Below are 24,758 nucleotides of genomic sequence, written 5' to 3'. Positions count from 1 at the left end.
AAACCTTTTTACATTAGTAGAAATCTAGATTTTTACTGGTAAAAAATTTTAATTCTCTAAAAATGTAATTCTCACTTTGTAGATCTACATTTCACTGCCAGTTCAGCTGAGAGTGTTTTGGTGTGCGTCTCTGCCAGCTTTGCACATTTGGGAAATGAACGTTTTCCAAAATTGCTCAAACAATATACTTACAGTACAATAAACTTTAATTTGATTTCGATAGACCAACAGGTTTGATTTGGTCTCACAAGACCAAGAAGGGGAACTTATTCTACATCATAGTTTTGTGGCAAAGTGTACACTGGTTGTGCCAAGGGACTCTGACCCCTGAGATGTTGATATTGGCTGCTTCTCTTTTAAAATTGTAGCTGACCTCTGAAGTCACCTAGTTTCAATAAATTTTATTTTGGTTGTCAGAGTAAAGAGGTAATGTAAATTGTCACCTTCCTAAAATAATGGTTGATGTGATTTTTGCCAAACGATGTTTTAGCGAAAAAAGAAAAAAAAAAAAAAGGCAAAAAAAATAAAATGGCTTGGGCCATTTTTTCAGGAAGGTGACGAAATACTACGATGTGTTCAGATTTAGAGCCGTAAAAAAAACAAAAACTTTAAACCATGTATTTGTTTTCCTTCCACTTCACAATTATCCTTATAACGTCACCGAACACGGAGTGAGAACTTTCCGGAAAGACACGGTATACCGGTTAGCTTGGCTCCACAACACCAGAGCAGAGAACAGGGGCATGAAGCTTGTCTCAATCTCTCATTTTATCCCTCGTCTGTTTAGACAAAACCCAATACCCGCCCAGTGTTCCAACAATAAGCCTCAGATAGGAGGGGGGGCAGGAAGAAAGAATAATACTCAAGTGCTACAGAGGGAATCTGTTGTTATCTATGCAGCGCTCCAGAGGACGGGCTCAGCAACGTTCCCAATGGCGCGAGACTGTCAATTCAATGGGAATGAAAAATACAATTTTTATCTCCCTCTTACAGCTGCCCCTATTGACCCCCTCTTTGGCGGAGAAACGCAAAAAAAAAAAAATAATACTCACTGATAAGAGAGGGCCCACAAGGGGAGGATGAATCCTAATCACTTCCCAACATGTGTTGCTGCAACGCTGTCATGTTCCCTGGGAGGCGGTAGTTAGTATTACAGCACAGTCCTGGTCGGGACTCCACGGGAATTCCTGTATAAATATGACAGCATTGTTTATGCATGAGCTCTCCTGCCTTTTGGACAGGGGAAGTGAATGTGCAACGCTAGAGCTTCGACAACACCTGGGCTATTTCCAGATCAGTTTTGACGTGAGCTATCTGTCTGTATGAAGCTGTCAGTCTCCAAATTGTTGTTTGGTGTCCTGCTCATCTCTGCTTTTCCCTCAGTCCTCGGCTGCATTTCTGGGACAGTTGATCTGTCTCCTATAATGTCATACCATGTATGAGTGGAGAGAGGGAAAAAAAATTGTTGTTTTTTTTCTTTCCCTTCTTAGAAATGCTGCCAAAACATGGCATCGCTCTGCTTCACCACTGGGGTCTTCTGTTCCTAATTTCTCTCATTCAGTCTCTGGCTCTTTGTACATGATATACAGTTCAAACCAGATACTTATATGGAAAGTATGATAGCATTCAAGTTTTTGAGTTTTCAATTTCCATTACAAATGTGCACAACAACACTTTGTTGATATTCTGCTGTCTAAAAAAGAAACAACACAATCTTGCAATTGCAGCGGTTCTAAAATCACACGTGAATACATTTGTTCACGTGATAAGTCATTAAAAAACATCATCCGTCTCTCACTTCCTGTTGTTGTCTTCGTGTTTTCTGCCTGTAGTAACATCCGGTTGCTGATCACAACTCGCGATGTGGAAAAAGGGTTTCCATGGTAATTTTCCACATTTTTCTTTATTGGTGTGAAGTATGTGGTGTGTCCAGTACAGTTAGTCAGTTTGTTGTGTGTTTGCTAGTTTTTATTAGCTATTAATTACATTTAGTTTAGTTCAGTTTTAATTAGCTACAGTAGTTTTTGCTTTTTCATACTTTGATATATTTTTAGGTGCAGAATTCCAAAAGGTCAAAGTATTGTATTGCGTTTATGTGTACATCAATTGGGTAGTCAGTACTCAACAGAAGATACCATTTTCAAAAAATGTACTCAATTATTGATGAACAATAACTGACTCTTTAGCTGTCGTCATTTTGTTGCTAGCAGGCGTGGGCCAGAAGGAGCATGGAGTTACGTGATTTGCCGACGTTAAATCGTTTTAAGACCGTTTCAAGGTCTCTGTTCAATTAGGGTCTCTCTGGATGCCTGTCAGTTCCCGTTCAGTCGAGGCGAAATGCCGTCGAAAGAATCAGACAACTCCGACGTGACGCTCGGCTCCTCCCAAGACTCAGTCAGTCGCCACGGCGACAGGAAGCAGAAACAGGAAGCGGAGGCGAACGACAAGACGAGGCTATTGGGAAATCTGATGCCCTCCTGGTTTTTCCTCCGTCGGTTACGGCTGTATCTTCTCCCTTCTCTTTACCTGCATCTGATTGTTGTGTTTACTGCTTACAAAAAAAAACGCTGTAATTATGATCTCATATGAATCTATTTGTCCCTCCATTAGGAGGGTGGGTAGAGGGGTACATCTCTCAAAAGGCACGGCAAGAAACAACAAGAGCGCATAATGAGAGCAGAGACCATTAAAAAGCTCCAAGTCCTCGAATATGATAAATTATACAAGGCTTGGAAGACATACTTACATTCAGCTGGCTTGCCCGCTCATCGCGGCCAACACACTTAGGCCAGTAATGTATGGTTAATGGGACGACTGGGAATAGTGCGAGAGAAAGGAGAGGCAACTGAAAAATAAGCACTTGCGGTTAAAAATAAATAAATAAAAAAGTCGTGTCTTTTCGCTCGTAGAGGTCAGCAGCCCAGGATTCATTTATCATGTCGGAAAAATGTCAATTTACCGTTCTCTCCCCAGACCCCCAACACTCCTGGAGAATTGGTAGGGTCTTCTCATGAAATTGTTCAAAGAAGAACAAACGAAGAAAAATGAGGCTCTTATGTCAGATATTATCAGATGCTTTACTGCCAGACAAGTTTTTTATTTTTTAAAGAAAATGCTCCTGCTCCGGTTGGTACAGTATTAGTGTGTGTGTGTGCACGCAAGTCCAATTCAATATCTCATTACTTTAGGTGTGAGTAGGTTGAATGGAGACGATGGTCAGTGCGTCTTGACGATACGCCAGAGTACATACAATAAAAGGCCAGCGCCTCTGTCTGATATTAAGTATTGATTTGGTAAGATTGATCTAAACAGCAGCCATATTAAAAGAACACTGAAAGTGAACCAGTGAAGCACGTAGTCTTAAAAAACAGAAAAAGAGCTACGCTGAAGATGAGGTGGGGGGGGGGGGAGAAAATGGGATCAACAGCAGATACCTGGAATGTGCCTGGGGCTAGAAAAAAAGAAAGATGAGAATTAAAGAGGAAGACCAAAAGAAGTGGAAGGATAGCATGAGGCAGAGAGAGAGGGATGCTTCACGCTCAGGGTGACACTAATTGGAAGGTGTGCTGCTGCTGGTGGGGAGCTCAACGTGGATTCCCGTAGACGTCTGCGACGCTGGATCGGGGAAACGTTCACGTTGTTGTGGCAGGGAGATGTCAGGAGTGTTTGTTTCGGTGTCGGACCTTCGCTCTCTTCGCGCGGCTCTCAGTGTTCGCAAAAGGAAGATGGATGAAGAGGTGGAGTGAGGAGACGAAGTGAGAGCTTGGCAGATATCCTCTTCAGACCCGTTCCCTTTCCAGAATGTTTTCACACACCTCCAACCTCCTCGCATTTCGTCTTGTTACAATCTTTAACTTGTATTTTGCAGATCCTTTTTTTTTTTTATAATTGTGGGATATGAAGGATAAATGAGCTGAATACAAACGTGGGGCACTGTTGTGTTCATCCTACGTGACTCTTACACCCGTAAATAAAATTTAGAGCAACCAATTTCATTCAGAAGTCAACCACTTTGTGATTTCAGTCTGTTTGTGTATAACTTGAGAGTAATGGCAGATTGCATTTATTGTACTTTAAACTACTTAAAAAATAAGAATATTTGTCAAAACTGTTGTGACAGTGTAATATGAGACCGATAATCTGCAGAAAATTAATCTCTGCAGGCCTACTGTTGCTGTTTTGTCAAAATACATCGTTCCTGGTTTTAATAAACAACCAATCAGACAGAAGGAAGGTCTTAGTGTTGTCAATAAGCATCATGTACACGTTGCCCAGGAAAACTGTTTATCTGCCGTCATAGCATGACTTACACAACATGTACACGTGCTTGATTGACAGCACTTAGACACTCCTCCTGGCTCTGACTGCTTGTTTCTCATCAACACTGGGAGAAGGCAGAGGAGCTTCATTTTTTTGAATCAATATCTATCTCATTCCATTTTTACATATTTTTATAAGATTTTCAAGACATTCATAGCTTGCAATGATATTATTTTGGAACAAATATTTACCTTGAGCTAATCCACAACTTCCTCCCCGACCTGCGTGGTGTCTTCCTTGGTCTTCATGAGGCTGTTTGTTCGACCTCTGAGGTCTTGAAATGCAATTACGTGCTGATTTCCTGTCATACTGTCTTCGTGAGCGGCTGTGTAGCAGGTGCACCTTCTCAGCTGAGTTCCATTAGCTTATTAACCTGCTGCTTATCTGTGTCTTTTTTTCTTTTTTTTACCCCAGAATCTTGTCAATGCCAGTTTAGTGACGCTTTTGTGGGATGTGGCCTCATCCTAAGGAGGAATGGCTTCTCTAGACTTCAGACTTTGTCCTGTCTGACTAAACCTGCTCTTCCTATTTTCAGGAAATTCATCTTTACTTATCTGTCTGCCCTGTCTGTCTGTCACCAATCAGTCAACTCAGTGAGCCCGTCTTATCTGTCTGCCAGTCAGCCCTCCTTTTACCTGTCAACCTGGCCGACTTCACAGTTTATTTAGAACACAAGTTCAGCTGTTAGCTCAATGCAACCGTTTAGCAACCCGCCTAAAATCTTGTAGTACCTTAATGAAGATGAAGAGAAGTTGGACCAATTTTATTACAATACCTTAGTTTTTATTCCTACACGTCATTCGCATGTCCAATGAAAACTGAAGAAAACATTGAAGATTTCCTCTGCTATGCTTCCTTGAACAGGTTAGGATACATCTATATGCTGTACAAAACAGGTTCATTACAGTTTTAGCATGAAATCATTCTTAGACAATTCATCCCAACTCAATGTTGAAAGATGTGCAATTGTACAACCATACATCTTTGAAAAGCAGAAGTGGAGCCTCCTGCACAGTCAACAAGAATCAGTGTTCCCAGATTGAGCACATTTGGCTATATATATATATATATATATATATATATATATATATATATATATATATATATATATATGGTTACTGGATGGTAAGTCAACAACAAAACACTTCTCCTTTCCAGTAGCCATTGTGCCGAGAGTACAGTCGTAAAACCAGCTGACCAAATTTGCTGGAGCTCCGCTTGGGTTGCTAGGTAACGGGGAGGCTAGACCAGGCTGGGGGTGCGAGGTGACAGGCAGTGTCTGCTTATGTTTGACTTTACATTCAGGAGGTTTTTGAAACGGCTCACTTTCCAGACACTAATAAAACGTTAACATACCGCCTAGCACATTTGAAGCACTTGAATTGTTTTTATAAGCAGTAGAAAGACAAATGAAAGTAGAAAACAGTGCAAAATGTGAATTTTTCATAATACGTCCCCTGCAAAGGGAAGCTACAGAAGTTCTGTTATGCTCTAGAACCGCTATGTTTGAGGGATGCCGTCAAACCTGAGGTTGCCTTTAACAACTGTGCTTCATGTCCTTTGAGACGTGGAAATACTAATGTGAGATGAAATTCTAAGCTGCACTGAGTAGGTGGAGAAAGCGACATGTCGCGGTTCAGCAAAGAATATCCGGAGATGGATTTTTCGTAGAGGTGTGAACTGATGAAACAGGCGCTTTTTGCTGGAGCAGAAGTGGTCCTGTCTCCAAAAGAGACATTGTGCCATGCACTTTGATTATTTCTAGGCATGTGCTGGCTGGAATCTTTGAATGCACAAGTTAACGCCCCGTTTCCCAAACCTGCTGCCAGGTTTTTGAAAGGTTCTTCATGAAGGGGAACAAGCTTCTTGCTCTCTTGCTCTGGTGACAGCTTTTATTACCCATCTGTATGAGTTTTTATAAAAGACAATCATTTCTCAATTGATTAACTTGCAAGTCAAGAACTAGAAATTGTTTAATTTTCTTAAACAATTGTGAAGAACTTTCTAGGAATGTTAATCTATGAGGGATGGTAATTCTACACTTGGAAAAGGATTCATTTGGAATAAATTAAATCTCCACATATTAACCTTAATATGGGGAGATCAAGAAACCAAACAGCTAGCTTAAAAAAAAAAAGGTTCATGCGGTCGCAATAAATATGTAAAAATTGGCTATTATTTTTTAAATACCATTAGTTTTATTTTTCTGATATCTGTTGTAACTTCTTAAATTGAAGACAGTATCCCAGATCCCAGGCATCCTAGATTTTTTAAAATGTTTAATTATTATTATTAGTTACTAAAATCCTTTTCAAAGGACTGGTAGTAGCTTCACTAGCAAACTCTTGATGTGCTTTGGATGGTCCTTCTTTTAAAAAAAACTGTTTTCATATGCAGAGATGCTAATTAAAATATATAGTTCATAAAGGTTCAATTCAGTTTATTTATACTTCTCTGAAAAGCTGGGAAAAAAGTTACTACACACTAATGTTGTGATGACTTCCTCAAGGCGGAGTTTCAGAAAGAACAAGAGTTTCTTAAAGAAACAGAGACCCAATTTCAAGGCATTGAATTGCAAAGTGAAATTTCTTTTAAGTCATAGTTGGTATTTTTGTATAACAACTGAGGATTACACACTTACTCGGTTGGATTATAAAATGCCACTATGTAACTGGAAAATACATAAAACTGTCCCTTTAAATAAAGACCACCACTGGACAAAAAAAAGGGACTGACTTGGACCACTTCCCCCCCCCCAACAATACAATATTTCTGGAGTTTGCTCAAATTTGTGCAACACCAAACGTGTTGAGGGAGTTCACACATAAGAGCGCAGCACAAAACGGAACCGTACGCCGTTTTGGCACTCCGGTATCTTCTGTCAGCTCCCACAGACGCTCCATGGAAATGCGTGAGAGTTTGGAAGGATGCGCGCCTGCCGTCCTTGGGGAACAGACCCAGCTATGCAGGTCAGGGTGGCTGTGATCTGAATGGAGAGCATTAATATTTAAACGCAGGCTCCTGAGGGAAAGAGACTGTAAATGATTCATGATTTATACCATGAGCTCTCTGCAGCAAAAGCTTGACGCTCCATATTTCACCGATTCCTCCCCTCTCGTGTCCGCCTGCGCCTGCATGCCAAATGTGTTTTACCTCATGACGAATAATGTCCTCTTTAGGCGTTTCCTTGATTAGTATTTTTCACTCACCTGTTTCCCATTACATAATTTTTTTTTATTATTCTGTGCATACATGCTTGACAGAAATATTATATTAACACTGTAGTTTGAATTCTTAGTTTCTGTCATTGTATGGGCAGAAACGGAACAAAAAATGTTAGAACAAGATTTTACTCAAGAGACAAAACCTGGCTCATGGTTTCTTGCCAGCGACAGAAGAGAAACCCTACAACCGTTAAAGTGTGGAATGTTTTCACTTCATGAGTGTCTTTTTCGGAGGTTTTTGTGTTGTCGTTCAGCGGTAGCTTGGTGCAGCGCCGCCACAGGAGATGAGGGGAACGTGTCTTTTGAAGGGTTTGTTTTGTTCAACAGCGCAGTGGGAAAAGCAAACCGCAGTGGCAGAAAATGGGACAAATGTTCTAGTCTCCAATCAAACTAATTCCATTAGGTCAGAAAACACCCTTCGCTAGCTAAAGAGGCTGAAGTTGGGACTTGATTAATTGGGAATCAACGCTAAATCAAAGGGTCATTTCACAGTTTAGTCTGCTTTTTTTTTTTTATCAATAAAAAAAAACTTTGATCTGAGTTTATTCATCCAGACTTCAAACTGAATCACTTAAGACAAACTTAGAATAGTGAAAAGTATCAAAACAAACACACACAGACAGATCAAACCTGGAGTGGATGATTTCTACAAATGTTAAAAGATTCGTTAAAATACAGTTTGAGCTTGTAAAGCCTGTTTTCTCCAAAAAAATAAAAATAAAAATCTACATTTTTGCACACAAAAGCAGTTTCCCCAGTGCTTAATTTTACATTTAATTATTTTAAGTTATATTTTCTAAAAGTCACTTCAAAAATGTGTCTCACAACATCAGACTTGTGTATTCTACCAGTGTACAAACTGAATGTGAGGCTAAACAATTTCAATATAAATCTAATCCATTTTCCATTACTTATTCAAGAAAGGCCCCTTATTTAATAAAAATAATAATGTAAACAAATCAATGAATCAGTGACTGGAGAAGGATCCAACCGCACACTTCAGACTGGGCCGGGAAAAATAAAGTATTATGCAGAAATACATCTGTACTCACAACTTAACAGATGTCTATGCAAATTAATAATTCTCATGTTTAATGTATATACATGTAGATAACTTATTAGCTATTTGCATTGCATGCATATGGATGTGCTTATGTGCACAGGTGCATTGGGATGTTTGTATTGGCGAATATGAGTCAACACAGCAGCCCAGTTACCAGATAAAACAAAGTCTCATTAAAAAAAACAGAAAAAAAAACTGATGACAATAAATCAGAGAAGCAGTATTTGTGTCCATTTACAGTGATGGGGGGACAAATGTACAAGTTAAATGATCTAATTATGAAAAAGTGTAAAGATTGTCTTGCCAATTTTAAGTGTAAAAACTATATACGTCTGTGTGGTTTAACAGAATAACGCTGATTTTTAAAACAATTCCTTCAAACAAAACAATGCAAATGAGGGAAACGTGATTAATTACAATTTTGAATTAGCAAACATTTGTTTGGGAATAAAAGTAAAAATATAAAGACAAACTAAAGAGGTAAAGATTGGACAATAGTGGAGTGGTTGGTGTAAAAAAGAAGCATTGAACCAATAAAATTTGGTTTTAGGCCTTTCAATGTCACTAGTTAAACTGGTTAAACTTGCTAACATCTGAAAGAAAAAATAAGATCTTTATGACTTTAAGTTCAAAAGGCCTCTAGGAACCAGCTGGACTTTCACAGCCTGAAAAACTCAGTTTGATGTTTCTCTCCAGAACACAAGTTCAGGGGTTGAGTCCAGTTTGAACAGATTTTTTATTTTTTTTTGCTAGGTGCTTCACCACGTTTGCACTGTAGCCTCAGTATTAAACCTTACTAGTGTAGGTGAGATAAAAATATAAAAGAATTTCTCCTGCTTAACTTTTGTTCTCCTCTCTTGTTTGAAAATCCTTTGCTTGCACGCTACGTTCTGGAAACAGAAGGTCCAAAACTACATGATCTTTGAAATGATTAGACTTGTCATGTTTTGTGATTAAGGAAATGGACCCATAAGTTATAAAGTACTTTACCTACTTTATACACGTAATTCTTAAGAAATCGGACACATGTTCTACGTTAAATTACTCCTTACAAATGGCAGCCAGATGCTTTTTATTTTTCAGTTTCATCTCGCATAATCCCTTCAGATAAATAATCAAAGGATGATACATCATCCAAAACATTACATCAAATGGAGATTTTATCATACAATGTATGCAACAAGTACCCAACGTTCTTTGCATTATCATCGGAAGCAGATAAACGACTTTGCGTGAAAGTAGACAGCTGTAAAGCTCAAAGCTAATTATGTAACGACTGAAACTATAAAGATCACTATCAAAGATATCAGTTTCATTTGTGATTTTTTTTTTAATGGATTTTCTTTTTTTTTTGCACTAGAAAGACTTTGCAGCTCGGCTATGGTGCAGATTGAATTACGTATGTTACCGTATCAAATGTATTGATCCTGCAGCCTCATTAAAGGGAACTACGATTAGTTCTAACAGTAGACTTTAAGAGAAATAAAGTCTATCAGTCAACAGGCAGCTAATTTCTAATGCACTAATTGATAAACCATTTGTGGCTGTTTGTTGAAAGGAAACTTGTTGAAATTGTTGTTGTTGAAATTAAACTTCTTCTAATGTGTTTATTGCTTGTTTGTTCATCATTCCACTTAAAGAAAACCTTGGCGTTTTAGTACCCTCATAGCATGTTGTTGCCCTGAGACAACAAACCAAAATCTGGTGGGGGGGGCAGGGTGGAGCACATTTTCTGATTGATATTTTATAAAGACCCCCTCAAACTCCCAAAACTAGGGTGAAATATTTTTTTCCTCATAAAATAAAAATTCATGCCATAGAGGGTTAAGAGAAATATTTATTTTACACGTAAAAAAAAAAAATACACTAGAAATATTGTAGGCTGTTTAGGTTTTATAAATTTAAATAAAATATCACACAGACATCACCATTTTTCTTACGCTGCAATGCATCCTGGGTAAACGACGTGTGACGATTGAATCGCTCTATGTCTATCCAGCCCCAAAACAGCTACGAATAACGTTACTCCTTCTCAGTTTGAACCGGAGCGCGTTAAAATTGGTGTCAATGTACCACTCGTATGGTAATGAAGATGAAGAGGACGTAACGGAGGAAGAGGACGGAGTTGGATGATGATGGTGTTTGTGTGGCTGCTGCTTGGAGATGCCAACCCAGAGAAAGAGCATACTCATGATGGTGTTTGTTCCCTGGCCAGTCGTGTCGATTGGTTACGTGGTGTATCATCGACAGCCATTTCTCTGTGTACTCCATCATAAATGGTTTATGATGGATGAATCCACTCTGCAAGGTCTTCACATGGCTTCCATTTTGCTGCAGCAGCCAGTTTTTGGACACCCCTTTTGCCACATGTCAAGGATGAAATTTATGGCATGTCTCATGATTTTTGATTCTCATTTCTTTAATAATTTGTTGTCTGTCCGTCTATCTGTCGGTCTGTCTGTGCAAACAGTCGTGACCTTCACTCCATTTGCCTCTATGTTGTTGAGAGCCTCCTTAAAGCCTTTCATCTCCATTACGTTGAAGCTTGAAACTTGTGTCCGGTTAATTACCTTAAAGTCAATAAAAAAGGTGTGTGTATGGTATTTGGCTGTACACACACTGTCTCCACAAAGAACTACCTCAGATTTTTCAGATTTTTTTGGTGGTCAATAATTCACTCTGTTCCAGGGTCCGTGCTTTTTCAATTACAGGAAACACAAAGTTCTTCCTTAGTTTTGAATATGTGTCTTGACAAATTGATTTGAGGCATGGGCGTAGGTTTGGGTATGGACAGTCGTGACATGTCACGACCAATATTCAAGGGATATAAAACAGTCCAGACCAATTTTTTGCCATATTAATAAATAAAAAAAACATGTATTTTTTAACAAAAACAGAATAAATAAACGAAAATCTACATTGATTAGTTTAATATTTCAATATACTACGCAGTGGTAGCATTAATTTTAAAATTCGCTGTTATGAACTATGACGACCCATGCCGCTATTGGCTCAAAGAACGTGGATCTACGTTCTTTGATTGGCTGCAACAGACGGCGGCCAGCTGGCCACACGCGGAACGGAAGCTTGGTCCATGGTGCTGAAAGTGAACGCGTCTCCTTCTGAGTTTGATATTCATTATGAGTCTCCGAGACCATGTCGCCACCAAAAAAGAAAAGGATGACAGACATTAGAAGTTATTTCGCTACCTCGGCTGTAAGTACAGTGAGTGGACCCATAAGTTAGATATCTATCACGCAACGCAATTGTTGTAAAGTCCGGTGTTTAGTAAGGTCAGCACTGAATGTGAGGTAGAATAGGTCTGTTAATTATGTAATATTTTTTCACATAGGATGCTCAGACAGCTTGTTAGGCTTTTGAAAAATGCCTTGATACAAACTTGGTATCCATGGATACGCCGAATGAAACGCATCGAATATTTAATATTAGTTTTAAAAGCATTTTTTAAAAATGTATTTTCCCTATGACAGTCTATGATTTAATAGTTTAGTTTGATTATGTTTTTCAAGATAGGGACATGTTGATCTGGTTTTTTAACATAGCCAGGAATGCTAACATGGTTGAATTGATTGGAAAAAGCTAAAACGGTGCTATTTAATCTAACAGTATCAGGTTTGATGACTTTGTAGTCCAATACTTTGGAATTTTGTTGACTTCTTTGAAATATATGACTTTAATAGGTTTCTTTTGCGTATGTGGGATGAAACTAATTTGTGAGTTAATTTAAATGATTTTTTGTGACTTATGTGTTAGCTTATTGAAATTTGTGGATAAAGCACTAGTGTTTGAGAAAAATTGTTATGCTGATTTTAAAAATAAACAAAACGGGAAAACTAACGGAAACGGAAAACTGTTCTTGACCGTTGTTTGTTTTTAAAATGCCCTACCAAAACATATTTGGTTTCCATGGCAATGACATCATACTTGTAGAAGTTTATTAAGACACTCACGTTCCCACACTGATGATGATGATAAGCTAATGGATTGTAGCCACAGCTGTTATCAAGTCATTGGCCCTTCTGACCAACACCAGCAGGAAAGGTGGGAGAAGAGTCTTGACCAAGGACACAACGACAGAGGCTGGCCATTGCAGGGCAAACTTCTACCACTGTCGCCCCAGTTATAAGCATCGTGTGTGTGTGTGTGTGTCTTAGTGATCATCAATCAAAGCTGATTTTCAAATAGAAAATAATGATTCCTTTGTGAAAATCCTCTTTTATGGCTTTGGTGTCCAATTCTTGGCAAACTGGATGGTTCTTTGTCCATATTTTTTGAAAAATGCCCAAACATATTTGGAGTAAAGGCCACTTGTGTTGTTCTGATTATTTAGATCCTCAGTCTTTAGACTCTGATTTTTACAGATGTACATTTCTGCTGTTGGTTATATGTGGGGTTATATGGGTATTTATTAATACTGTAGGATTTACTGTATTAATAAATAGAGTAAACTCAGAGTAGCTGTGATTGTGATTCTAAAACTTTGTGGAGCTCAGAGGAATTTAATTTAATTAACTACAGTTAACAATCTAGTAATTTAAAACTGCTAATGGAAATATATTAATATTTTTCAATTGTTGTGTAGTATTGAATTTATGTAAGCAGTAATCTAAGTTTAATAGTAATGAATGGCTCATGTATCTTGTTTTGGCTATGAAGATAAAACGTACCTGTTCAGCAGCGTCAAAGATTTGTGAGAGTTATAGGAGGGTAAACTGAGTAACTTGTTGCAGTGTTTTTTTATTCACACTAATGGTACAATGTAAGATTAAAGGTATTTTATTAGCTATTAAAAAGTCCTCAACACAGCACATACTTCTTTCATTTATATTTAGACATTTTCAAACCTGGGTTAATGTATTTTGGTATTTCATTGTTCTCTTTAAACATTGCTTTGGATTTTTCTAAAGGTCTTCATACTGAGCTATAGATTTTTTCTTGTTTTACTTCACAGCTCATAGTGTAGCGCCCCCAGCAGATGGATCCCCAACGTTGGAGGAACATCGAGACGACGGTAAGGATTTTGGTAAGGTGTGGTCAGATGTTTTCCCTCAGATGTCTGACACCATGGTTTCTGGAGGTCATGGAGAGGAGTCTAGGTGTAGTTCCAGCTCCAGTGGTAGCTCCAGACAAAATAAGGTTGGTAATAAGTGTACCAGCAGCTCCAGTGAGGACGAGGTAGGTAATGATTCTACTACCAGTTCCTGTCCGACAGTGGACCATACTTACGCTGCATCACCGCTGCTTGAGGTTCTTCCTCCAAATTTTGAAGACCTACGGGACATTGAGGTGGCTCAGAAGTGTCAAGAGGGCATTTCTCAATTGGCATCACTTGAATCCACGCATGGCCTTGACAAGCAGGAAGAGCCCATTTCGAGTCCAGATGACTCAAGACCTATTGGTGTCTCACAACGTCATCAGGTAGGTTTGGTAGGGGATGTGACTCACGTGACATCTGTGACCAGCTTAAACCGAAAGAGGACAAAGGACAGCGACTCTGAAGAGGAGCCTCCTGCGAAGAAGACCAGGGACACCGTGGCTGAAGAGGAGCTCTCCTCCAAGAGGACCAGGGAGAGTGATGGTGCTGAAGAGGAGCCCCCAGCCAAGAGGACCAGAGAGAGTGAAGATGCTGAAGAGGAGTCCCCCTCCAAGAGGACCTGGACTTGTGATGATGAAGAGGAACCTGTCCTCTGTCCCTCACAAGGGACGGTACACGAGGATTCTTTTCAGTTATCTCCTGTCTCCAATCCCTCGCCCATGACATTCTGGCTGAATCACTTTTATTCACCCTTCAGCATTTCACCTGAGAATACATCTGAGGATCCCATTCTGTCCTCCCCTGTCTTTAGTCCCTTACCAAGATTGACACGTGAAGGTCCCATTGTGTCAGTTCATGCCATCAGTCCCCCAGTCAGTGAAGATTCTGTTTTGTCATCCCCTGTCTTCAGTCGTCCACGAAGCACAGAGTGTGAAGATCCCATTGTGTCTTCCCCTGTCGTTAGTCCTTCACCATCCACATACTGCAAAATTCCAAGTGTGTCCTTCCCTTGCATATGTGTGTGGATGAAGTCTCAAATGGACAAAGAAGAGGAACCAAGGCCTTCAACATCTGGAATTGGATCTGACAGAATTGGAGAAAGAGTGACTTCCAGACAAGAGTGGTTTAGACCTCACTACGACTTGTCAAGTGACTCTGATTAGACTGGGATCTTGAAACGCTGAAGACCTTCCTGAAAAGTCCTTTTAAGATATCATCATTTCTCTGTTGGTTTTGTTAAAGCCAATGGTTTCTAGCAGGACTGAGGAATCCTGAAGTAGCGTCTTGGACCGGGGTTTTTCTTTTACCCACTGCTAGATTTTTCATTTTAGATGTTCAGGATTCTAATCGCGGTGCTTCCCCACGCGGTGCTCTCTAATATAGTAATTAGAGAGCACCGCCTGTTCCTCCATTAATCCACTCTCCCAGATTTAATCTTTCAGGTTTTAGCTGCTCATCGCTGGATTCTTTCCTGGTTCTCCATGTGGTTCCTGTCCTCGTGATTCCTGCTTGTAAGTTTTTGTATTCCACAACACATAATACTGCTGGCCTCCTCCTGGCATTGGGGACCATCAGCTTTGCTAAATAAACATAGAAAGAAATTCACTATTAGTAGAAAGTGTTAATCTATATAGAGTTAAAATTTACATTAAGTATGGAAAGTTTACCGGATAAAATTTAGTATTAGAGACCAAATTAAAGCATTTAAGAAATCAGAAGACAGAGGAGAACATAGACAAAATTTATGATTGAGGGATTTAATTAAGAGCTTTTATCCAGAGGGAAAGTACAGAACAGGAGAGTATGTGGAGTAAAGATGAACTTTTAATCTGATTTTATATGGCCATATTTATGTGTTGCAACACAGAAAGATCACAAAAAGAGAATCGACATTAAAAAATGCAGACACTAGTCTCTGATCCCAGGTCCAGACTTCTCAGATCTCTGATGTTCTGATCATCCCAGGTTGGATCTCCTGAACCTGCAATCCTCCACCTTCAGCACCACCAGTCAGGTGGAGGAAGATAAGAGAACCCAGTTGACGAAAAAAGTAAGAACATTTACTTTTACACAACAAAATGTTTTCAATATGCATAAAGTTCAGGTCAATACTCAAATCTGATTCCTACTTTCTGCAAGAAATCCTGCTGATCATCAAGAGAAGTTTCCTGCTGCATCAGGGGGAACAGCTGAAGATGGACGCAGAATAAAGAGACAGAGATCTTGTGAAGTGGATCCTCATCAGCCTGGAATCCTCCACCTTCAGCACCACCAGTCAGGTGGAGGAAGATAAGAGAACCCAGTTGACGAAAAAAGTAAGAACTTTTAAATCTGATGCATCAGGACTGGGTGTCCTTTTGTTCTACAGTGTTTTAAAATCAACATATTCCCTCATTATTCCTGTGTACATTTCTGAAATGACTTCATCAACCATAATTGGAGAAATTAATTATCATTGTTGTTTGTTTCTCTTTTTCTCATTAATGTATACTACAGATGAATTGTTTAAATAAAATTGTTTGAATTAATGTTTTTGTAAATATATTTTATAAAAAATGGTAGAAATTGAGGTTTCAGCAGAGGGTGCTGAACGCTCCAGCTTCGGAAACTGAATTTTGATACGTGGCTAATAAAATACTCCAGGGGGCCACACACTTCACCTGTGTTTACCCCCGACCCCTCTGTCGTCGTAGCCTGTTCACCAGAACAGAGGCATAGGAAGAAAGGCTGAGCGAACTGTGTCCAGGAAGGAGAAGAAGAAAGGAGAGGCATGGACAGAAGAGTCTGAAGTGGCAGCAGTCGGCCCTGATGGAGACTGATAGGACAACGAGGAGATAAGAGCGGAGAAGGTGCAGCAGCGGGCTGCTTTCACTTTGTCGTGAAGAGGCCAAGACGGATCACGAAAAGGACGAGGAGAAAATGAATCAGGTCTCTACGGGGGAAAAAAAGGCATGCCTTCGGTGGCAAAATGGAGGCAGGGAAATAAAAGGCAGAAGGAATGAATGTGGCAAAAAGGGAAATTTATGGTAAATGGAAATTGCTTGTGGAGGGAGGGAGACGGACGGTCTGTGTGAATTAATGAAGGAGAGTAACCGTGCTGCGTTCGAGGAGCGGGGCGGGTGGGGAAACTGGAGATGGGTACGGTTCCCCTGTGCTTCCACAAGCACTTCGCTGAGCCACCACAGCCACTTAGGTCTATACAAGCTCAGAGCCACTCAGCACTCTGTTGTCCATTTCATCGTGTCCACAACAATTATCGTCCAGCCTTCACTTACTGCTGCAATAACACCGGCAGCGGAAAGCCTAGCACAAAGCACAAATAATGCAGTGAGAGTAAAATCACGTTAATGCAGACTCGGTTAGAAGATGAATCACAAGTTGCTGTTTTTTCTCTGAATACAGTCTGAACTCTCCAGGTCTTGTAACAACCTTTGTGGACTTAAAATGGCATAATGAGCTCTAGTGGAAATGTAAAGCAGGCATTATTTATGAGTGGAAGAAATATTAGAATTTGCATCAACCAGGCGTAACGTTATGACCACTAAGCAAGGTTATTAGAGTTAACTAAAACGGACGAAACGAATGAGAATGAAGTTCAGAAAACATTTCTGTTAACTGAAAGAATTAAAAACAGAAACTAAAGGGGAAAAACACAGACAAGCAGTTTACGTCAGCTGTCAGCAAATTACGGGACGCCACACTCTTCCTGTTCGCTTACGCCAGTTCACGAAATGGCGACAGCAAAGATTGGGATAAAATACCAGTCAGTTAATTGTTAAACAATAATTGAATCAATTTTCTGTAATGGTATCTTCTGCTAATTATTCATTAAGCAATCGATGCACACATAATTACAATACTTTTCACTGTTTTTGCACCTAACCAACGTATGAAAATACTAAAACTACTACTGTAAGTAGCCCTCTCACAATAACAGATTTTGCTGGGCGATAAATTGTTCCAGAAGTTATTGCGATAAACGATGATATTGCTGTTTTGAGACCATATTTAAGTAAAATAACGGTAATGGCAAAAATAATAATGCCAGAACACATTCTTATAGATCAGCAAACTTTAAATCCGAAAAATTTCTCCTTAAATTAACCACATATTTTTCTTCCGCTTTACTTTTGTAATACATCGGACCACAAACATTCAGCGATGTCATGAACAGACACAACAATTAATTAAACTTGGCTGAAAACAACAGGTACATATGAAGAGCGACTTGTATACAGTTCCTGATATATTTTCAAGATTCATTTTTCCTGGACAATAGTAGAAAACAACCATCCCTAAAATTTAGGAAACTGTATGTGCATATTCAGGTAAACGTGATTTAAAGCTCCCGTTTCTTTGGCAGGCCAACTTTTAATTTCGTGTAAATATTACTTGTTTAGTTTATGTAAGATGGACGGGGGGAAGTATGCATTTTTTGTGGCCTTCCAGAACTTTCAACTGGACAGTTTTGGCCATCCTGGCGAAAGGTTTGCACACTTCTGAGTTCATTTATACCTAGACCATCCCGTATACGTACACGAATTCTTAATATTACTGTGCAAATACTTGAAGCAGTTGAGAAAATAGAGAAGTTCTGAAGAAAACATTGGATGGGAGTGGTCTCCGCCGTTTATTATCCTGATGAAAAAATGTATTTAAAAAAAGCCAGCTGCTGAATGTTGAGATCACATTTATCTCGCAGGACGTGGCAAGAAATTGACCTTTATTTCCAACGCAGTGAAAGACTAATTGCATTGTGCACTCACTCATTGGGTTCTTAACCTGCAAGTGATTTAATGTATTATGTTCATAACCGAGTTGCAATATCTGAGCAACATACAGAAAAGGTTATGTTGCTCAATACATTCTCTATTGTGGAAATGAGAAATTTGATATATGCCATGAAATACATATGTGTAAACTGCCAATTAATTATTTAAATGTATCAAAAAAATTGTTTAAAAAAATTAATTTACCCCTAAATAATTAAATACGTCATGAAATTCTAAATTATGCAATTAAATAATTAAATGTCCCGTGAAATAATTAAATCTACCTTTGATTGATGAATTTAAATAACAAGATGTGCTTTTTAAAGAAAACTTATTTAAAAAGATATTTAATTGTTTCATAGTGTATTTATTTCACAGCTCCTGTGGGAGTATGAATGGTTTTGGGGGACAAAATTAAATAGACAAGCATATCATAAAATACATGTGTAAAATCTCCCGTTAATAAATTAAAGGTATAAAATTATCAAAAGTATTAGAAAATAATTTAATTTACCACTTAATATCTAAACACATCATCACTGACCTCAATACAAGTGAAAGGTAGAACATAGAATAACCTTTCCAACTACAGATCAGGCAAGTCGTGGAATACTTTTTTTTTATTTATTGTTTGTGAAGTATTAATTATGCGAACCTTAGCATTGAGGCAGAAGGTTTCTGAAATCTGCACAAATTCTCAAAGCAGCACAAAAAAAAAGAAAAACTGTCACTGCCGTTTGAATTCAAACATTTAAGGAGATTAATTACTCCAGTGTCGTTTATAGAGCAGTTGTGCATCAAATACATCTTATTGATTTAAAAATGCCATGCTGACCTTGCATTTTTACTGTAACAGTGAGGTCTTCTTGCATGTCCATGTGAGGAGAAGAGGACGTAATCGTCCCTCTTTCTCTGAGCTTGGTTTATGCATTCTGGAACTCTGAAAAGGAGTTTAAATTACGATTTAAACAATTGCAGTTTGTTCTATTAGTTTGCTAAAGAAGGAGCAGCTAACGTGTGAATATAATGTGCAGAAAAATTGAGCAAATTTGACCTTTAAAGAGGATAAAGCCTCTAATGCTTTTAATGCTTTATCTTTTGTGATCCCGCTGCCTACCTTCTGGTATGACGACTATTAAAACAATAATTAAAAGTTATGTTGTTCAGGTTGTCGCTCTGTCGTCTTCGCCACAAACTGATGCGACGAAACCGCTGAAAATGTTCATTTTAAGAACTAAATCTGGACAGCTGTTATCGCTCCAGGCTCAGAAATGATGCAGAACTCACAATGGTGCTATTTTCTGTCTAATGGTGTGAATAACACAGTGAGAAATGTTATAATATAACAAGAGGCAGATCGATATACTGTCAGCTGGGGGATAAAAGGAGGAAAACAAAACATGCACAGCTGCAGTGAGTTCCCTGGGTGTGTCTAATGTTCACATCTCCATAAAAACGATGCTGATGAGCGAGAAGGAGGCTTTTAAAGCTAATGTGATGTTTATTACGACGGAGTCGTTCCTTTAATGGCGCGCGGACGCACAAACACTCACGCTGAAGGTTAATCACCTTCATTCTGTTCACAGCTCAAACTCAAGGGAAAGGAAAAAGTTTTACGCTTCCCATCGTCGCCACGGGCCTGTTTAAAAAAAAAAAAAAAAAAACTGACACGAGGCAGTCTCTTCTGTGATTAATGAGTCTCTCTGAACAATTGCGCGCAGTTTTGAAAGCATTTGACTGATGCTTTGACAATTGCCAGCGCTCTTCTCCCCACTCTCCCCACTCTATATCACTCAAACTTCTTATTCCACTTTCAAGACGGGTTTGGTTTCCGGAACAGCAGAGCCCTGAGTAAAGGGCCGTTGACGAAAATGACGACACTGACGACTCTTCATCTGACCGATTTCCTAACCGATGACGTCAACATGAAACATCCAGCGGCTCCGAAAAGTTGAGGTCGTTGTTTATTCAAACTCCAGCACCACGCGCTGTTAGATGCTCGCCGGGGGCTCCGCTCCGCTCTTTCGGCACCTGCTTTCCTCTATAATTGATGGGCCGGGCCAGAGGACATGTCAGAGCCGCTCGGCACAGCCACCGACTGACAAGGCCACACAGACTGGCAGGGAAACACTTCGTTTCCTCAGCCCATCTACATTCGCCGCACATTTCACACGTTCCTGCTCTTCTGGGATGGACAGTCACGCTGGGAGGTGGAGGTAGGAAATGAAATTGGAATGGAGGAGCAAACGTGTTGACTTCATGTCCTCATTTTAAAGTATTTAACATTTTTCTGTTGTCGTTGCACTCATGGTTCAGGGGTTAGATGTAGTAGGGGAAAAAAGACGGGACTTAAACGTGTTAGATTAACTACATAGATTTGTTAAATAAATCTTTAGCACGATTAATGGCATTTTCTTTTTTTCTACACATAAGTTCCACCTGGAACCTTTGCATTGTGTTTCTTTTTGTACATAGTTTAACACTTCCACAACTTTGAAGCTGAAGGCCCTCTTGGAAGGTCAGAATCACGGTAGAATGTGACTTTCAAGGAATATTTATTACATTTTTTATGGTTATTTCATGTCGGGCAGACTGATGTTCTAAACATGCAGACGGTTCGGCAAAGCGCAGTCTGGCTTGGAAACATCAGATTCTGGACGTTTTCTTGATTACAAACGTCAAGAATCTTCTCCGATTACTTTATATCCCTGTAAACTATATAAATAAATATATATATATATATATATATATATATATATATATATATATATATATATATATATATATATATATATATATATATATATATATATATATATATATATATATATATATATATATATATATATATATATATAACTCTACCCATCTCTGGTAAGATTCTAAGATAAATATTGCTATTTACTTTAGAACTAGCAAAATTAGCATAGGTAATGTAGCTTCTAGCTAATGACAGACATGTAGCCTACATGTATGTTACTACATATACTTACTCTGCCAGTTACCAGAACATTGTTATTCACGTGAAGAGTTTGTACGCTGGCACAATGAAACACTTATTGTATGTGTTTTAGCTTGTCCTGCGTACTTTAAAAGCCACCATAAATCGCAGATAATTGTCATCAAATCTTCCTTCGTTTACTTTTGCCCCCTGCCTTTAAAACTAGACGTGATCTTCTTTCGCAGACGCTCACTATGAATAATGGAAATATAAAACAAGGGTACTGTTTTAGTCGCAAAAAAAAACATTTAAAAAGAAAAAAAACAAAACAGGCCTTTGTCTAATGTCATATTTTATTACAGGGAAATAGGAAGTTGTAGATTGTTAAATGCATTCCAAAAAAACTGAAATTAAAACTGAAAACAGAAATTTTTAAAAATTGTTAAAATATATGTAAACATTTGTTCGAGGGAGAAGTAAGTTTGACACTATTGATTCATTAATAAACACTTATTTACTTATTTCTTAACGTAATTCCTTCCCTCTTGAACAAATATACACAACTCAAAGGCTGGATTTCAACATTTTTTACAATGAGATTATGTTACTGCTTTTTATTGGTGTGACATAAAATTCATCAGCACATCAGATAAATAATTTTGGTGTTTATTTGGCACTTTAATACAAAAAGATATGCTTTTGTATTTGGGTTATTTTGTCCAAGTTTCTAATTACAACAGTGATCGCTGCAGCCTCCGACTCCCGTCCAGCCACATCTTATGTAGTTTGTCTTTTTTTTGGTCTTTGAATGAGTTGCAGTGGAACAAATTTCATTGTCCTTGTGTAAAATGACAATGAAGGCTGATTTTAATTCTAAATATTAAAAAACAAAGTGTGGATATGGAAGGCTCAGCTGGGAAAGTTAGAAATGTCATTGCGAGACTGAGTTTTTCAAGTCTAAAGCTATAGGATGAAAAGTCTAGCTCACCGGCTTTAATTCATCCCGGTGAATTAAAGCCATTGGGGAAGTAATTTCCCCAATGGAGAAATGACTTCCCCTCTGTTGAAATGGACCAAATTACTGAAATGATCCTGGTGCAGGAAGTGGGCCCATACTTTGAACAAAAATAAAAATCCGAGAAACTGCAAGGCTTTAAATTAAACACTGTGCCCCAGTGCATCGATGGGAATCAGAAACATCAGCAGAACTCACACTTTGCCACAGCTTCAATCTATCTCTCCTGCACAAAGCCGTGAAATCAGGGCAAAATATGCTGACACAGCAGAAAAAAAACCCCTCTACTTCCTAACAAGGATTATCCCACGACACATTTTGAAAATGTAACGCTGAAAAATAAAGAAAAGGCTGTATCCCGAGTGAGTTTGGATGACAACATCGTCCAAAATCACGGAGAGAAGAAAATTTAACGGCTGCGCTTTCATTCACTGTCAGGCTATTCTAATGTTTTGAAATATTGCCAAACAGAAAATGTTATGAGGAACATATCCTCTCTCTCGCTCCCCCTACTGAGACAGTCACTTCTAAGTTATGCAGATTTTATTTTGTTGGGGGTTTTTTTCTTTATGAACAGCCTGTGATGCATCAACGGACTCATTATTGGGCACTGACAGCAAATTCTACCAAAGACTTCCTGGTAGGGGCCTGATGATGAGACGACACACCTGGAAGAGTCTAACAAGACAGGATTTTGCGGAAAACAATGAATTGCCATCTTTCAGAAGTTCGAAGCTATATCTGTAATGGCTGAAAAATACATCAGTCTTACTATTTGCATTTGTCAAATCAAAATTACTTGGAGCAAACTCCCAATTGTCGATATTCATCAGAGTAAGAAAGTCATATTTCCTTTTATAGACTATCCACATATTATACAGTACTTCTTCTAGTTTCGGATTGTCAAAGAATAAGAAACATATCCAAGGTAAAGATGAACAGATAACCCTGGTTTCAAGCCAGGGTTATCATTCTTAACCCTGGTTTGAAACCGACAAAACTACTAAGGTACAAAACGGTGGAAAAGTAAAATGACCAGCTGTATGAGATTCTAAGTTCTCTTATTGTCGGATTAGGCTTTCTATTTTGTTTCGTGCAAGTTTTGTTTTCTATGTTTTCTGTTTTTTGTTCTTGTAGGATTAGATTCTCTCTGCGGTGATTCTTTATTGGTCTCAGCTTCCCTGATCTTTCAGGATGTTATCTCACCCCCTTATGCTTCTTACTAACCCACCTGCTGCTACTCCCCTGTCATAGCATGTGTGGTTGTTGGCTCTCGCTGCTTCTCGTTTTCTGTTTTCTTCATGCTTATAAGAATATATTCTTTAAATTCTTTCTTAAGAGCTGTATTTTGGTCTTCTTTTGAATAAGTTCACATTAGTTTTTTTGTTCTAAGAGAAGTAAAGCTTTCATTTTCTAGTTTCTATTGCTTCATAGTTGAATAGAAGAGTTCACAGCCTGCTTTAACCTCGCATAGTTTTGCATTATAATGACAACATTGTTGTCTTTTCTGTTTAGCATTTTTTAATTCAGCAGTTTAGCATTATTTGAGCTTCTCCTATGAAAAATACCCATTTGGGAATATGAAAATGTTTATAAAATATATTATGCAATGAAAAGTCTCCTGTGCTACAATAAGCACGTAAAATTAACAAAGTTGTACTTTCTTGTCTCATCCTCTATTTTGCTATGACAACAGCAATACATCTTTCTTCTCTCTCTCTCTCACTTACTGTTTTACTTTATTGGTCAACAAGCTGTGCTGGTCGTGAAGTCTTTCACACATACACAGCGACGGAGAACGAAGTCTAGTTGGCAAATGTTGCTTCCCGGCTTTATTACTCACAAAATTGCTATCAGGAGCTGACAGCGTCCATTTAAGAAAAATCCAAACCATTTTATGGTATTTGCTGTCATCCTTTACCATTTCTTCGCCGGCTGTGCAATAAATTATAATTAGCAATATTGAAAAGACTGCTTAAATTAAGAAAATGCATAGCGTGATTGATGGAGAGTGGCCCAGGCTGAATTAACTCTCCCACCCTCTTCTTATTTTGGTGGCTTATTTACGAGCTGCTACTCTAATCAAATTTTTTGCTGCTTTGCGGGCTGTTGTTTGTTCACACTTCACAAGTTCTGAGTTGTTGTAAAGTCAGATTACATTGATCACATGGTGTTCGCTGGTCACTTTAAAAAGAAACCTAAAGTCATGTTCTAGCATCTAGTTCACTTTCGTACTGTATCAATCAGACAGGCTACAAAAAGGTAAAGTCTTTAGAAGGAAGAGGTCCGGTGAATTAGCATGTTGGGTGCATTACGACGTAGAACCGTGGCTGACTTATTAACGTCACCTCTCTCTCCCCTTAGGGA

At 38.6% G+C, this 24,758-nt stretch overlaps 1 protein-coding gene and 1 long non-coding RNA gene across 2 annotated transcripts in view; both read left to right on the top strand.

The window, feature by feature from the left end:
* The window catches only part of LOC122843333, a 705,002-nt gene extending 690,163 nt beyond the window's left edge, over positions 1-14,839 (top strand). The window contains exon 2 of the mRNA XM_044138001.1: positions 13,580-14,839. Within this exon, the coding sequence (XP_043993936.1) occupies positions 13,580-14,826 (1,247 nt within the window). The 3' untranslated portion in view covers positions 14,827-14,839. The remainder of the gene's footprint in view (positions 1-13,579) is intronic.
* Positions 14,840-15,024: 185 nt separating this feature from the next.
* Positions 15,025-16,000, top strand: LOC122843343. Its single transcript, XR_006372691.1, has 3 exons — positions 15,025-15,174; positions 15,629-15,713; positions 15,803-16,000. It is a non-coding gene; the product is annotated as an uncharacterized LOC122843343 (long non-coding RNA).
* The last annotated feature ends 8,758 nt before the right edge of the window (positions 16,001-24,758 follow it).

Source organism: Gambusia affinis, linkage group LG14 (genome assembly GCF_019740435.1).
Source record: "Gambusia affinis linkage group LG14, SWU_Gaff_1.0, whole genome shotgun sequence".
NCBI classification, from domain to species: Eukaryota; Metazoa; Chordata; class Actinopteri; order Cyprinodontiformes; family Poeciliidae; genus Gambusia; species Gambusia affinis.
Note: the sequence above shows the minus strand (reverse complement) of the source record. Positions and strands in the feature narration are given on the sequence as shown.